Below are 16,828 nucleotides of genomic sequence, written 5' to 3'. Positions count from 1 at the left end.
GTATTTGCTGTGTGAGTGTATGTGAGTGAGTGTGTGTGTGTGTGTGTGTGTGTGTGTGTGTGTGTGTGTGTGTGTGTAATGTATTTGGGAATCATGTATGTGTAAGTGTACATGCATGTGTATGTGTGAGAGAGACTATAGGAGATACCACACACACACACACACACACACACACACACACACACAGAGATAGGGAGACAGAGGTCACGTTTTGAAACAGCTGCAACATATGGGGTCTGGGCAGGGGCAGGGGCAGGGAGGGCGGACCCCAGAGAAACCGAGAAGCAGGCCTTTCAGAGGCACAGCCCTAGTTTCAACACCCTCCTGTGACCTGGACACCAGCCTCCAGTCTCTCTCAAACACACAGCCCAATCTCTCTCAAATACACTGTGCCGCTTGTCTTTTTCCTGAAAGAGAAAGAACCTCATAAAATTGGAATGTACTGTATTACAGAATAGTTATAATAAATATTAATAAATATCAATAAAGTTGACATTGTTTTATTTTATGAAAATTAATTGCAAATTATGTTTGCATAAGTGTTTCATTTTGTTGCATTGCTTTGACAGCACAGTAAACTGTCATCCCAATAAGCACTTCTTTGAATTTAAAAGTAGAGTTAGGTATAGATAGATAGATAGATAGATAAATAGATAGAAAAAAGAGAAGGGGGGGGGGTCACTGATAAGCAGATTACACCGGTTTCCTCTTTGACTCTGTTCTCAGTCCTTTGCACGCCATTCTTAGCTGACCCCAGTGTGTACCCAAGGAATTAATTCAGAGCCGTATGGCAAAAGAATGTCCTTTTTTACTCATCTGTTAAATCTGTCTGAAGCCACTGCTTCCCTGTGACCGTGTGTGTTTACACATTGCTTTTGAGGCCAGAGACTCTAATTAATGGATGATCCTGACCCGCTGACCCAAGATGCACAGCCTTTGTTTCACCTGAAAGGCTGCTTTGGCTTGGGAACTCTGTTTGAAGCTTGCACACACACACACACACACACACACACTCTCTCTCTCTCTCTCTCTCTCTCTCTCTCTCTCTCTCTCTCTCTCTCTCTCTCTCTCTCTTGCATGGCGCCACACACATACTAACACATGTTTATGTTCATGCTTTCTAGGTTCAGTTAAAAAAAAATAAAGGTAGTGTCCACAACTTCTTGCCACATTTTCAATGGTCCTCAAGCTGTCTGTTCAGTGTGTGTGCCCAGGGCAAACCAATCAAAGAATTCAAGCCAATCAACATGCTTCAGGAGCAGGATAGTTGCAATTAGCTTTACCAAAATAACAGACACTTCCAGTGATATCACATAGCATTGTCATATATTTCATCGTCAAAGACGCACATAGCAAAGGTGCTGAATTAAGATACAGAGTGTACACAATTTAGTTTTTCGGTTCATGCACCTGAAATGCTGACCTATAACTGTAAGGCTTATTTCTGCCCCCACCCTCTCTCACTCTCACACGCACACACACATGCACACAAACTGTATGTATATATCACCCCATATATACAGTATATATATATATATATATATATATATTATGTTGCATGTTCCCCCATTCTCACTTCATCTTACAGGCCATTATCTTTCTAATCAAATACCCGTTAGGGCAGTGCACAGACAAGGGTGGACACCATATACGGGAGGACCTAGCCCTAGAAGATAATGGGTGTGTACACACACACACATGCCAAGAACAACACCATACACACACACACACACACACACACACAACAAGACCACCGTCATACATACTCACACACACACACACATGCCAAGAACACCATGCACCACATACTTTCTCTTTCTCTCTTCCTCATACATACACTCATGCTGACACAACCACAACAAATACACCATCATACATGTGGGGGCACGTACACACGCACAACACATACTGTACACACACACACACACACACACACACACACACACACAAGGAAAACCACTGCAATCACCACACACACATACACACATACACACACCCACACACACGCGCACGCAAACAAAATTGCCCACAAACAAAACTACAGCAACAATCGATGCATTGTCTAACAAAAGAGGCAGTTTTTATTGCATTCGATTTCAAAATGATAGACGTCTTTGTTGTCAATGGTGTATTAAATAGGTTGGCTATTGTGGCAAAGATAAAATGTTTCATGATGTCTGGATAACCCCACACACGTACACAGCACATACAACACTCACACACAGTTTCATAACCTCATATAGGGATAACTCTCTTAGCCAGGGCCCAAGCCGGCTGGTACCAGGCCTAACCCATATCTCACCCACTTCCTGTCCAGCCTTAGTTGTAAATCCGACCCCACACTTACCTCGCGTAAATATTCAATTACTTTAACAACCCAGCCTCTAGCCTAATTTCAACCATATCACAATCAATTTTTGCATAATCTTGCCATGGTTTTGCTCAGTTCCCCCAGCTAGGCAACTATAAGCCTTGGCCTGCTTTTTTTAATTTACCATCACAGACTGCAGAAGCAAGCACACTTACAGTACATGAATGGCCCGGCAGACACAACGAATGTTAAGAACACACATCGGCTTTGAGGAAGTTAGCTGAATGATTTTGGTCCATGAGTAGACACTGATAAAATCGTATGTGCATATAATATTTGTATAGGAATTAGTTGGCTAACGTTTGCTATTGTTTCTACCCACAAAGGGCTGAATCTCCACCGCCACTGAAACAGTACATTTCTCCACGCTGAAGACTGGAGAGGAGAGAAGGAGGCTGTGAAGGGCAGTACTACAGCTAGTCCACATGTTTCGCTTTTGTTTTCCGTTGGTTGACGACGTTGACACACGTTGATGACGTTCAGACGTTTCTATGGCAGAGAAGCCGGTCTCTCCTCAGGAGACAGGTTGGGGGGTTTTTTTGGAAGAGGAGAGAGGGTTGCTATAGTTTCTACACTGACTTCACACACACACCCAGGCCTTCGTCTCACCAATAGTCTCTGTTGGGAATGTCTGCATTAGGGGAGGTTTGTTTTGGAATGTGTGTGTGTGTGTGTGTGTGTGTGTGTGTGTGTGTGTGTGTGTGTGTGTGTGTGTGTGTGTTAAAAGTCCTCCTGTGTGTGAGAGCCTGTGTGAAGTGTGTGTTGGCCATGGTAGCGTGTGTGTCTGTGCCTGTTGTGGTGAGACTTTCATCTGGAAAGTGTGTAAGTGGTTTGTGTAACTATGGTGTGATGCCTGTATGGTAATTAGGTTGTGTGTGTGTGTGTGTGTGTGTGTGTGTGTGTGCGTGTGTGGCTCATGTAGATGTAAGATATGTAGATAAAGGGATAGAACAGACTCATTTGCTGTTTCTGAGGCTCAACCAGGAGAGTCCACACCACAATCCTTTGTGACAGCCTGCTCCCAGTCTTCGGCCAATCCCAATACACCTCAGTGCAAATGTTCTACAGCACAGGTCTAGTAACGGTCTACAGGAGGAACCACGTTCCACTGGCGGAACCATGTGACGGCTGAGAGGAACACAGAGGCGTCCTGAAGAGCAGCCATCTTGGTCTATTTCCGACCTATGTGACATCATCTGTTCCAAAAACAAAACACACAAAAACGAAAGCAAAAAAAAAAAAAAACATAAACAATGTCCCAAGAATTTTGTAATTTCTTCTGCAGTTCGGCCTCAATCCCAGAATCCTCTGTGGTCGGTCAGGGCTTGGTCACATGGTTTCTCCTGTGGCATGGCGGGTGGGTGGGTGGGCGGCTGCTCTGTGGCGCCCTCTAGCTGGGGGTGAGGGCAGGGCTGGGGTCAGCACTGATATTCACCAGGCACTCTGTCGACCTGAGGCTGGGCAGAGACTTACAGCTGGGCAGGGAGCCCATGGAGCCACACAGACCCAACATGGACGTGGTGTAGTTCTTCTCTACATGGAGGGAGAGAGAAGGGGAGGGAGGGAGAGAGAGATAGAGAAAGAGAAAGTGAGAGAGAAAGAGAAAGAGAAAGAGAGAGAGAGAAAGATAGGGAAAGGGAGAGGTAGAAGGGTGGAGAGGGAAAGGGGAATGACCAAAGGATGAAATATAGATAGATAGGGAGAAAGTGATAGAGTGGAAGAAGAGAGTGGCAGAAAAAGAAAAAAAAAGAATGTTTAGTGAGGTTTAGTGGTTGTAAGGCTCGTCCGTCAGTATAAAAGAACACGTGTACAACATGTTTGAATATGCTTTTGAGGGTGTGCATGTGTGCATGGTTGAGTCCAGTGTGTGTGAGAGAGAGAGAGAGAGAGAGAGAGAGAGAGAGAGAGTGAGTGTGTGTGTGTATGTGTGTGTGTGTGCGCGCGTCCACTCTTACCTGCTCTGGTACACCAGGCTTGTCCGTTGGGCTTGGCCTCGGCTCTCTGAGGCTCTGAGTCCAGACTGAGCGTTGCTAAGAGGGGCTCAGGACTGGGGAAGCTGCCTCTGCAGGTTAGGAGGTAAACACAGCGGTCACTAAACACAAACACTGGACTCTACACACACCTCCCTACCCACGTCCAACCAGGTCTGTCACTGAACACACCAAGCTATCCACCAACGTATAAAGGACCTCCTGAATCTATCCAAATAAAGTTATATAAACTATTTCTTACGGACCACAAGGAAACACTTTGCCCCATGCTAGTGTTTTGTGATTGTAAAGGGGGATTCACATACGTCGCTACTCGCACATCGCTCCTCGCTTCTCGCCGAAATTCTACTCGCTGGCAGAAAAAAAAATAACTGCTGCCGGCGTCGGTTGCCATGGCTCCCCGCTAGTTTACTTCACTGCAAACATGTCCGTTAACTGTCAATCATCTCTATTCTACATTCTGATTTGGTACTCGCTTCACTCGCTTCACTCGCATCGCTGGAAGTTAAAATTATTTTAACTCCGTACCCGCCCACATCGCATCGCTAGTCCTCGCATCGCCTGTCCTGGCCACATTCAGCTAGAACACATTCATTTTACATTGACAGTTCTCGCTCAGAGATGGGCGAGTAGCGACGTACTGTATGTGAATGCCCCTTAAATGAGAACAGCCAGCTCAGGGAGAAGCTGCTAAAGACATTCATTTATTTCTGACTGTCATTCAGCTGTGGCACTTCTCACTGTGGATGATTAGGTCCGAGTGCTGGCTCGGATATGGCCCTGATCTGGCCTGGGTCTGGCGTGGTTCCCAGCGTCTATCTGGTACGTGCAGTATGTGTGTGTGTGTGTGTGCCACAGTGGCCATGACACATGTCTTTATCTGCAGCCACCCCCAGCCTATCTCACACACACACCATGACCCACTGTCATCAGCCTGCCTGCCAGCTACTCAGCTGAGGGACACTGGTCATTGTCATTGTCATTGTGTGTGTGTGTGTGTGTGTGTGTGTGTGTGTGTGTGTGTGTCTCAGAACATGTTTATATACTGTATTTGTGATGTGTTTGTATATAATGTAGTATGTTGAACATACTGTATATGTATGTGTGTGCACATGTGTATGTGTGTGTGTGTGTGTGTGTGTGTGTCTCAGAGCATGTTTATATACTGTATTTGTGATGTGTTTGTATATAATGTAGTATGTTGAACATACTGTATATGTATTTGTGTGCACATGTGTATGTGTGTGCACATGTGCGAGTGTGTGTGGTACCTGCTGCGGAAGAGTTTGTCGCCAGTCGCATTGTTGAAGGGGCTTAGCGAGGTCCACTCGTTGACTGAGGGGACAGGCAGGTCTTTAGACAACTGACGGGGGTCACAGGGTATAAGGCCAGTCCTGAGAAACACCCACACACACACACACACACACACACACACACACACACACACACACACACACACTTATGGATTACTACTATTTACAAAGAAGCAGGGTCAGTTACAAATGAAACCTTGTGTATACAGAAACATCATGGTCATCAGAAAACCTGAAACCGTAGAACTCATAATAGACTGTTGAACATTTTAAACGTGTTGGTTTCTGATTTCTAATGAAACTTGACTGCTGATATGAAATCAATAAAATAAAATGTGTGTGTATGTGTGTGTACACTCGTATGTGTGTGTGGACTCACAGCTGTTCCTGGAGTTCCAGAACGATCCCCTCCAGTTCTCTCTTCTCTTGTTCACTCTGGTTCTGCACCTCCTCCAGCTGGGAGCTCAAGCGCTTGTTCTCCATCTCCAGGTTCTTCAGCTGGGAGTCACGCAGGCGAACCAGCTCCTCAAGGTATCCCTACACACCCAAACACACATCGCACAACACTTTGATTGGTCAGAATGTTGAGTTGTAGGCTGCACTCGACTGAAATGGATAAGATAGATAGATCGATTTCTTACTTTATTGCTACACAACAATGTTGGTGGTGTTTTTTTGTTACAGAAGGGTTTAGCTCAATCCAGACATATAAACATTGTCCCACGGAAGTACCAAGATCGCTACAATGTGAGAACCACCAATACGCTACCACATAGCAAAAAATTAAAATAAATACAAATTCTGTCACTACCATCATCGGTTGGTGGGATTCATGCCAACTGTGTTTCCACACCAGGACTATTCCACATTAAAATCCCTTAGCCATCTAGCCATTCCCGCCCTATGCCCATGTCCGTGATCACCTTCTGTGCGTAGACGATCTTGTAGCGTTGCTCCATCTTCCTGCACTTGGCGCTCCAGCTCTCCTCCTCGGTTACCAAGGGAACGTAAGGATGCTCCGGCGCGCTTTCCTCGCTGCTGCTGCTGTCCACACTGCGCCGGTCATCCTCATCGCTAAGGTAGTCATAGCTACGGGAGACACAGCATCACTAACGGACAGCACCAGGGACAGTACCGCATACAGTGCCAATATGTCTAAAAACAGGATCACACCATAGCTCAGGTAGTCATAGCTACAGGACACACAATGTCATTAGCAGCTTCAACACCAATGATATGTGTCAGGGTTGCATCTTGTTTATTATATAATCCTATATAATACTGTCATGAGTACATATGCTAAAGTAAAGACACTGCCGTGAGTATATGCTAAATTATAGACACTGCCATGAGTATATGCTAAAGTATAGACACTGCCATGAGTATATGCTAAAGTATAGACACTGCCATGAGTATAAATGCTAAAGTATAGACACTATCATGAGTATATATGCTAAATTTGATCCAGGTCTGTTTCAGATGCTGCCACTGTAACTGTAATGCACAATGACAATAAAGTTGAATCTAATCTAATCTAGTAACAATAATGGCAACGGTCTGATACCTCTGTGTGAACTTCAGGTAGGGGGTGTAGTCAATGACTGCTTCAGATTTCCCATCCAGTGCCTCTCCCTTCAGACAGAAACTACAGAACAGGGACAAACATCACACGTTGCACAGAAACAGCAACACCATCCTTTCTTTACTTTTCTTTTCTTTTCTTTTCTTTCTTTCCAACTCGTCGCTTTTTCTACCTCCCTGTGTGCACTGTCTTCTAATCTTCCCCTCAATACTTTGTCTTTCCTTTATCTTTCTGTCTCACTTTCTTTTTCTGTATCTCTCCTCCACCCTCTCCCTTCTCTGGTGTTGTCTCTCCATCCCTCTCCTCACCTGAAGTCGATGGCTCCGAGGCCGATGAGCATACCGGTCAGCACAGAGGCTTCCTCTCTCAGCATGATGGCGCCGTCATCATAAAACCTCCTGTAAACACACACACACACACACACACACACACACACACACACACATAGCACAAAGCTCACATGTTTGTTGTGAAGGTTGTTGCCTGTAATGTGTTGTGTGTTCTAGCATGTGTGTTCCAGGTGTATGTAATGATGGAGCTAATCTCTGTTTTATGTGTGTGTCTATAAAAAATGTGTGAGTATGTTGGTAAAACTTTCCAGGCTGTGTTCCAGGAGACATAATGCTAATCCGTATTTATGGTGCCTGGTGATGCAGCCTCCCTCTGTTTTATGTGTGTTTCCTCTGTGTGTGTGTGTGTGTGTGTGTGTGTGTGTGGGTGTGTGTGTGCTCACTTGGTGGGAGTAGTAATGCTATTTTACCTGGTGGTGCGGCTGTCCCTAAGAGCCGTGGCAATGTACTCCGACAGACGCTTCTCCATCAGAGCCACCCGTAACCATGCTCTACCCTGAGAGTGAGAGGAAGAGGAATGGGTTAGAATCAAGGATTCCCCATTACTGTAACCAACTCTCTTCTGGCGAATACTTTTTGTTTTATGCAGATATAATATGCCCATAGTCGGCATAAACTAGATGGATGGAGGGAACAGACAGACAGATTGCTTCCTCCACGGCTAGACAGCAAGCCCGTCTCATTTCTGTCCTTGATTCCTCTATCCTCGCTGCATGTGGCCTTGCCTGGTTTCCATCATGTTGTAATTATACGATTATTAATGGAGGGAGTGTTCGGACATAAGAACGGAAAAGGGAAGGAAGGAGGGCTTGACAAATGAAGAGAACTGAGAAGAATCCAGAGTTGCACATTTTGTCATATCATTGCCTCGCTTCTAAATGTCTTCTTCTACAAATTTAAAGTGCTTCCACTCCAGACCGTCCTATTTGAATGTGACAAATCTGCATAAATTAGCTGGGTGCAAGAAACTGGCAGACTGACCGTCTCCTGCTCTGCCAGACAAAGTAGTGAGTGTGGGGCTCCTTACCTTGGCCTGGGAGGAGCTGATGTTCTCCATGTTCTCAATGCTGCTGATGCAGCTGTTGGGGACTTTACCGCACGCCAGTCGGATGAAGTCCCAGAAACTCCTCTGACCATCAAACCAGCTGCCAGAGCCTGTGTGTGTGTGTGTGTATGTATGTGTGTGTGTGTGTGTGTGGGGGGGGGGGGGGGGGTTAAATAGAAATAGATATTTCAGCGAGATCGAGGGAGAGAAGGGAAAAGACACAACTTGATGATGATGCTCACCTCTGAGAACTGGTTTCACCTAAACTAGTGAAATCACCACAGCAGCTGACATACAGCACACAGAGAACAGTACACCAAGCGTGTTGTGTGTTGTGAGTAACCCACGTGGTGGTGAAATGTTGATCTTTAAAGTGATGATGGCACAAACCATTAAGGTGCGACTTTGACTGTACACAGTGCAACTGGTACCATGTTTACCTTTGAAGCGGTGGCTAAGAATGTGCTCCATAATGGCAGCGAAGTTGATGAACTCCTCCGATGAGTCATCGATGGGTTCCGCTGTATATTTCTCCAGTAGAGTCTTCACAGAAAACCTGTCCAAATCAGGCATTCCAATCAATTACATGCCAATCGGGTAATTCCATAGACTGTATATATATATACAGTCTATGGGTAAATCAAGTTGAATCATAATACTGAGTATTGCCATTGTACAGCTTGTGTTTTGTTTTCTTTCAGTCACCTAAAAAAAATAACCTGCAACACTTCAAGGCTCGGCAGACTAACACATGAACCTATGATGGCTGTCTCTCTCCCTCCCTCCCTCCCTCCCTCCCTCCCTTCCTCCCACTTGCACTCTCTCTCCATCTTTCTCCACATCCTGTGGTAATGCTGAGTTGTCATAATGGGTACTCTGTCAAGGGGATGCCGTTATGTAAAACAGTCATCATTCTCAAATCATTAACTCAAAGGAGAGAGGTCTAAAGCCCAGGCTACACTGGATGCGCTGCTACCACGTCTGGCGTAGCCAGTTCCATTGATTATAATTGAAGACGATAGTTGTTACTACATATGCCGTGCAAACGTTAATGCTTCAGTTACGTGCGTATAGTGTAGCCTGCTGGTTACACCTGGACCGGAGGAACAGGAAAGAGAAGCGCCTGTGCCATGCCATGCTGACCACTTTTATCTCTCAGCTATCAGCTATCAGCTATCAGCTAGTACAGAGCAAATCAAAACAACAGAGCTGGAGAAAAAACTAAGAAAAAAAAGAAAACCCTCCATGGAAAATGATGATAAAGTTTAATCTTATCTAATCTAATCTAATGGGAAAATGTGCCTCTGCACAATTAACTTTTCTAACAATTCTCATTACAAAGTGAGGGTTTGTAATGTAAGAGTTGTCTCTATATGACTCTGGGTTCAACCAATGACTGTAGGCCTATATGACAGAATGTTTCCAGTCATCTATTACTGTAACCACATCGCTGGAATTGTGGGATGGGTTAGTGAATAACTGACGCAATAGACAAGTACTACATTATGTTCACTTTGTAATCAGATAGGAGACTTCGTATGTGAGTGTGAGTAAGAGGTGAAGTGAGACTGTGTGTGTGTGTGCGTGTGTGTGTGTGTGTGTGTGTGTGTGTGTGTGTGTGTGTGTGTGACAGTGTGAGAGAGAGAGTTGGAGAAAGTGAGTGGGGGGTGAGGAAGTGAGGAAATGGGAGTGAGTAAGAGATAATGAGAGTGAATCAATGATTCATTATAGGTGTTGCCACGGTTTTTGGAAGTGTGTGTGTGTGTGTGTGTGTGTGTGTGTGTGAGCGTGTGTGTGTGTGTGTGTGTGTGTGTGTGTGTGTGTGTGTGTGTGTGTGTGTGTGTGTGTGTGTGTGTGTGTGTGTGTGTGTGACCATACTGGGGATAAGACCATGTGTGTCCCACCAGAGCAGAACCCATACCCGCACAGCAACAGTGTGGCCACTGACTTCAGCAGCCATTGTTCTGCAGACAACAATATCTCCTTCAACGGCACCAAAGAGCACCCACATCTACTGGACAATGGACCATCTATAGTTAGCTATCCACCAATCATATGACTTAGAGATGTAGCCTACCTACTGTAAACTACAAGAGTAAACGTGTGACTCCATAATTGATCAGTCACAGAGCACCGATTATTAGGAGCCGAGCCTTAGTTGTTATTGGTGTTAATAAACGAATTAAATGACTGGAATGACTGAGTGTCCATTTTTACTGCCAAATACTGAGACAAATCAAAAGCTTGGATTTTCTATATAAATGAGGCCTCTCGAAAATGCCTAGGCCTATCCACGAGAGGAGACAGCATTGTTTTTCACCAGTAGCCTATTCAGAATGAACCGTGGCTTCATTACGCATTGAAAAGATCCTGGCTATTTCACTGGCTATTGTTAGCTTTCCACTTTACCACTCTCTCACGCACGCTGACGTGAAGGTCTCCCCGGCTCCCTTGGGTACCAGCCATAGACCGTATAAATAAGGCAGGACCAAGCTATCCATGTCCTTGCCTAGGAGAAGGTTGTCGTCATGGCAACGCCACCATCCGGGAAGAGAAATAAATCAAACATCGCTAGACTTCTAGTGACTGCAGTTCTCAAAAAGGACTATGCCCCATCGCAGTGTTTGAAATATTCCTGTTATGTAGGCCTAGGAATAATACGTCAGCTGTAGACCAGGCTAGGACGCTTGAGTCACATCACAAGTTTATGGAACTGCTTTTGCGCATCAGTCGATTAGGCTAATACCAGTGGGCCTATTAAAGCTAGGCTACTCACGTTAACATAGTAACATGGGTCGGAATATGATGTTAATAGGGTTGTGGCCTGTTCAACCTTCCACCCTGCATCGCCCGACATCAATATGACGTCAGCTGATGTCCAGAAACGATTGCTTAGCCGGGCTTTGTTTTCAATTGCTCTGGTGGCCGCTGGTTCCTAATTGGCTAATTTCCACATAGCCTAGACCCCTAACCTAGGCTACAGCATTATTTCTAGCACAGAAGATCGGGCAATAAAGTAATCTATTCTGGAATTGAAATTAGGACCCAGGCGGCAGCCAATGAAGGTTTGAACAGCTGACCTCTAAACGCGCGTCAACGTTACAGTAGGAGGCTAGCGTTTCATACCTGCAAACGGTGATGAGATTTTTGCGCTCCACCGCCACGCTCCTTGAGCAGCCTTTCTTGGACGACAAGCCCATCGCCATCGCGGACTGTACACAACTCTGTTCCATAAAGGGTACGGCTGCACCGGCACCGAGGACAGCGTTACCGCTGCGCTTCCAGAGCCACGGGGCACCTCCCTGGCTACGCCATACAAACAGCAGCGCTCTCCTTCGCACGCTCGCTCTTCCGTGGCGTCATCAAGGGGGAAGCGGGATGCTCAGCATACAGTTAAAGGGATGCCCTCTTCTGCGGCAGCTGGTGTGCAAAGAGACACTGATTTAAACAGTCATGTACCAAGGTTGGTCCTTAAACAACAAAGCTCTTCGGCGTCTGTCTCCCCCCAGAGCCCTCCGTCACTCTCTCCCCGCCTCCTCATGACCTCATGGGTGATCTCAACACACACATCACACCATATGTCTGACGAGTCAGCAAATGATATTCCATAATCAATATTGATGGCTTTCCCCTTAGCCTACACCTACTAGGCTAGGCTACCACATGAGATTACCAGCATTGCCTAATATATTCGTCATCCATTGAGAGTGAACAAAAAACGTCTTAATCAATCACTTAAATATTGGACGTATATTATATGAATACAGTCAAATGGTATTTCAGCTGAAATCTATAGTTCTGGCTAAAAGCTTGAGTCATGTTGACATCCAGCTCTTCTCTCCACTCTGCATGTACGGAAAATAACCACTAGAGAGAGCAGTAGCTCATGTATTGCCCACTCGGATAAATGTGGACTAAAACAGTGATTGCACTTAGGCCTACAGTAAATGGCCATCCACTTACTACTATCCAGTTATTGTGATATAAAGCACTTAGACGTGCAAAAAAGTATATCAATGTATAAACGTATTGATCTTTTTACCATTACTGCAAAAAGAAGTAGTGCAAAATTTTATGCACAAGCATTCCCAAATGCTTCCATAGTTCAATTGCTCTAAAAAGCATTTTTTAATACACTGAACACCCCTGATTTTGTGCTCTTGGACAAAATATCTTCTATGATTTCTATGATAAACTGACGCACTTGCAAAATCAGTGATGAGTTACGAATTGGCAGGCCTATCTCACAGAACATCTAAACAGCTGGCAAAGCTTTACTGTAGGGCTCAGGTGATGTTTTCTGTACCCATGAGTTTCTCTCTCTCTCTCTCTCTATCTCTCTCTCTCTCTCTCTCTCTCTCTCTCTCTCTCTCTCTCTCTCTCTATCTCTGTGTGTGTGTGTGTGTGTGTGTGTGTGTGTGTGTCTGTCTGTCTGTCTGTCTGTCTGTCTGTCTGTCTGTCTGTGTGTGTGTGTGTGTGTGTGTGTGTGTGTGTGTGCGTGTGCGTGCGTGTGTGTGCACTCGCCTATAGCTTTTCTCTTGAGGTCAGCATGCGTGTGTCATGGGCAAACATCAGCCTGGGAGACAGAGACAGAGAGCAGACTTGAGGTGTGACTAGAACTTTCCCCCGCCTTGGGACAAATGCTCCCGTGCAAACAGAGATCCAGCCTGATGGCGGCAGCTAAATTTAAATCACAGTTACTGAGAAAATCACAGCTTTTAACTGAGACACGATCTCTGTCTTCCTCAGGGAGTGCTCACGTCCTTATGGATTGAATCTTACTAAGACATTATAATGAGCGCCCATATTATGAAACACTCACGTCACATCCAACAAAATATTAAGACTAAAGGTTCCAAGAAGCATGTTCTTTCTTTCACAGGTTTTCGGCTAAGTAGCAAATGGAGATTTAATGTAGGTTTATGCCTAATGGTAGCCCAGTGATATGATAGCTGCACAGTATAGGAATGATCAGTAAAACTCCCCTCCAATCCGATGGTGCTACGAGCCATGGTTTCGACTCTGGAAAGGTGCAGGGCTGAATCGCCTGTTCGGTCAAACACAACACACTTACATACACACATTCAGTATTATACAGAAAGTAAATGTAGTTTAAAGATGTATTCTTACCCAAGGAGTTTGCTCAAGGGGAGGAGTATGGCCAAATCTGAATCTGAATAGAGAGAACCTATTTAGATTGGGTGATGGATGGTAGCTGTGTCTGGTTATCTAAGTATGGGCTATTCTAGGACCTGATATAGGAGTATAGATGTGTGTGTGTGTGTGTGTGTGTGTGTGTGTGTGTGTGTGTGTACATGGGTGTTAACAGGTATAGGAGGCACTAGTGTGTTATTTGTCGGCGTGGGCACTGGTCAGACACTGGAGGTGACGATGCTGCTTTTAGGCAGGACCTGAGGACCTGCTGCGAAATTCCTGGTGATGGTGAGAGGACGGCTGAGCCAGAGAAAGAGAGAGAGAGAGAGTGAGGGAGGAAGAGGGTAAGCGAGGGAAGGACGAAAAGGGTGAGCGAGAGGAATATATATAGAGAGAAAAGGAAAGAATAACAGAAAGAAAGATTGGGAATGAAATAAAGAGGGAGGGTGAGAGAAAAGAGAAAAGAGAGAGAGAAGTAAGGTAGAGAAAGGAGAGAGAGTGTGTGTGAGAGAGATGCAGAGAGCAACAGAGACAGAAAGAAAAAAATAGGATATGGAAATAGAGGAAGAAAGCAAGAGAGGCAGATTGGATTGCCCTTCACTCTTATCCTTCCTTATGATTTCTGTCTAGTGTAATACTTCTATGATGTTCCGTAATACCTCTCTAATATCCTTACCCCCTATACTACAGTAGTCTTAGTGTAATACCTCTATGATGTTCCGTAATACCTCTCTAATATCCTTACCCCCTATACTACAGTAGTCTTACTTATATGGCATGTCCCAAAATACTGTGATATTCCCATAAGATTACTACATTTTGTCCCAAAATACCATATGATTCCCATTTTTGTAACAGCCATTATCTATAGTCTTTTGGACCGTGGTAGAAAACATTCAACATTATAATTGAAAAAAGTGTTGTAGACATGTTATGACAAGACATCGTTTGAATTTTTTTTTTGCATAATTCAGGGACAGAAAAGAAAGAATAGAATAAAAAGAACAAAAAAGAAGCCCCAAAAAACTCTTTTCCACTGTCTCATCCTTGAGGAGTGGGGAGGTAAATATTTGCTGAGGCGTGTGTGTGTGTATGTGTGTGTGTGTGTGTGTGTGTGTGTGTGTGTGTGTGTGTGTGTGTGTGTGTGTGTGTGTGTGTGTGTGTGTGTGTGTGTGTGTGTGTGTGTGTGTGTTTGTGTGCGTGTGTGTGTGTGTGTGTGTGTGCGCGCTCATCTCCAAACGCCAATATGAGACAGGGCCAGGGGAAGACTGCACGAGAAGGAGACATGTATTCTCTCAGAAAAAGAGTGGAGTAGCAGAGAGAACTGACTGAAAGAGCACAGGAATGTGGGTTAAAGGCACCGTCTGCAATTCTGGCAAAACATTGTTGATATTCAAGCTCAACAACCAATCAAATTACACTGCTCCATTCCATGCTCCAGAACCTGTTGATTGGCTGAAATTGTTTGATGGCTTGGCCTTTTGGGCCACTATGTTTGGTTATCATTTTAATTACAGCAGGAGTGTGAATACAAATCCCAGAGTGCTTTAGTGCATACAGTATATACGGAATGGACAGTTAGAGGACCATGAAGGGAAAATTATTGAATCCATCATATTACTATTACAGACTGAGCCTAAAAACCTTAAAAGAAAACAGATGTGTTAACTAAATGCTGCTGAGAACGTCTCACATTACTTGCTTACTGTACATCTTTGTATTTTGAAAGAAAGACATGTTACATTGGCAATCTTGTTATGTTACATTGGCAATCTACAGTATGTCAGCCTGCAGTAAGTCAGGCTGAAGGATCGAAAGCGCTCTGGTAAAGGTATGACACATACTGTATGGTGGGCTACAGACTCGTGTAAAAGAACTTCAGCCAGGAATACTCAGAGACATAACTGAAGTTAACAAAGATTTTAATCAGAATAGAAATTAGCAACAATGAGAGTCTTTGGCGTAGGCCCCGTCCTAGGTCCAGGTCACTGAGTGTGCGGACCCTGGCAAATCCTGCCGGAACGAGAAGCAGGGGCGAAGCCTACCCCCTGGACGACTGGACGAGGACCAACCTGGTGGTGATTAGGGAGGGAGGGTGGGAACATCGAAAATCGGCACCTGAAAGCAACAAGGCAGGTGCCTGGGCAGAGTCATTAATAAAGCCAATGTAGCCTGGTGATTGGTCGAAGGTAATGAATGAATGACGTATTAAGTATACCCGGCAGAACTACGCTGCAGCTACGCAAGCGCTACATTGTCTTGGTATTGTTAGCCACTGAATGTTGAATGTAAATAACTCATGACACCGGATCTAATAGGCCTATTGGTTGGATTCTCAATTAAAGGCCCCTTTTTTGCCACCACCATTCCAGTGTTTCAGTGGCATATGGTTGGATTTTCCATATAGGCCTAGTTATGATTTAAATTCATGATAAGACTGATAAGATCAGAGGACAGATTTTAATTAGAATGTTTGCTTCCTGAGATTATAATTACAGGAGATTACCTCATAGTTTTTTGTTTCCATCTTCAGTGAATTAGCTAATTACAGTAGCCTACATTTCAAGACAGACAAGTGAACTGGTAGCAAAGGGGCAGAGGAAACAAAGACGTATACAAAATAACACAGGGACTGCGTTTTGGTGACTCAGCTTGTGCTGATGCAAGACACATCCATGAAAACAAAAGGAGTATACTTTTGAAACACTGGCGCACACCACCGTATGACCCTACAGCATAGTAGTATCCGCACCCATGCCCAGGCCGTGAATCTGGCTCAGATCAGGGCCAAATCATGGCCAGCTCCAGCACCACATGCAGCCAGATCCTCAGATCCACAACAGAGATATTCTCTCTCCCTCTGTGAACGTCATCCCTGCAAACACAGACACCTCACTCCATCACCCTGTGCAAACACAGACACAGCGTTTCTTCAAAGCTCTCGGCATGGCCGCCGAGCTAGCGCTAGATCAGACCCCGGTGGAGCCTGACTGCGATGCCGTCAGCCAACTTCCTCACTCTG

At 44.9% G+C, this 16,828-nt stretch overlaps 1 protein-coding gene across 1 annotated transcript; it reads right to left on the bottom strand.

Moving 5' to 3' along the window:
* Positions 1 to 2,056: 2,056 nt before the first annotated feature.
* Positions 2,057 to 12,004, bottom strand: rundc3ab (RUN domain containing 3Ab). Its single transcript, XM_062526042.1, has 11 exons — positions 11,779 to 12,004; positions 9,093 to 9,208; positions 8,635 to 8,762; positions 8,018 to 8,103; positions 7,566 to 7,655; positions 7,240 to 7,320; positions 6,599 to 6,764; positions 6,055 to 6,212; positions 5,634 to 5,756; positions 4,327 to 4,433; positions 2,057 to 3,904 (listed from the first exon to the last, which is right to left on the bottom strand). Exons 1-11 carry the CDS (start codon positions 11,883 to 11,885, stop codon positions 3,762 to 3,764), a joined length of 1,305 nt encoding a protein of 434 aa, XP_062382026.1. The 5' UTR covers positions 11,886 to 12,004; the 3' UTR covers positions 2,057 to 3,761.
* Between the last annotated feature and the right edge of the window lie 4,824 nt (positions 12,005 to 16,828).

Source organism: Sardina pilchardus, chromosome 22, assembly GCF_963854185.1.
Source record: "Sardina pilchardus chromosome 22, fSarPil1.1, whole genome shotgun sequence".
Taxonomy (NCBI): Eukaryota; Metazoa; Chordata; class Actinopteri; order Clupeiformes; family Clupeidae; genus Sardina; species Sardina pilchardus.
Note: the sequence above shows the minus strand (reverse complement) of the source record. Positions and strands in the feature narration are given on the sequence as shown.

Coding starts and splice junctions, on each gene's coding strand:
- rundc3ab (XM_062526042.1), bottom strand. CDS start 11,885: ATGGAACAGAGTTGTGTACAGTCCGCGATGGCGATGGGCTTGTCGTCC. Junction 8,763..9,092: donor TCTTAGCCACCGCTTCAAAG/GTAAACATGGTA, acceptor ACACACACACAG/GCTCTGGCAGCTGGTTTGAT. Junction 5,757..6,054: donor CTGGAACTCCAGGAACAGCT/GTGAGTCCACAC, acceptor GGTGTTTCTCAG/GACTGGCCTTATACCCTGTG.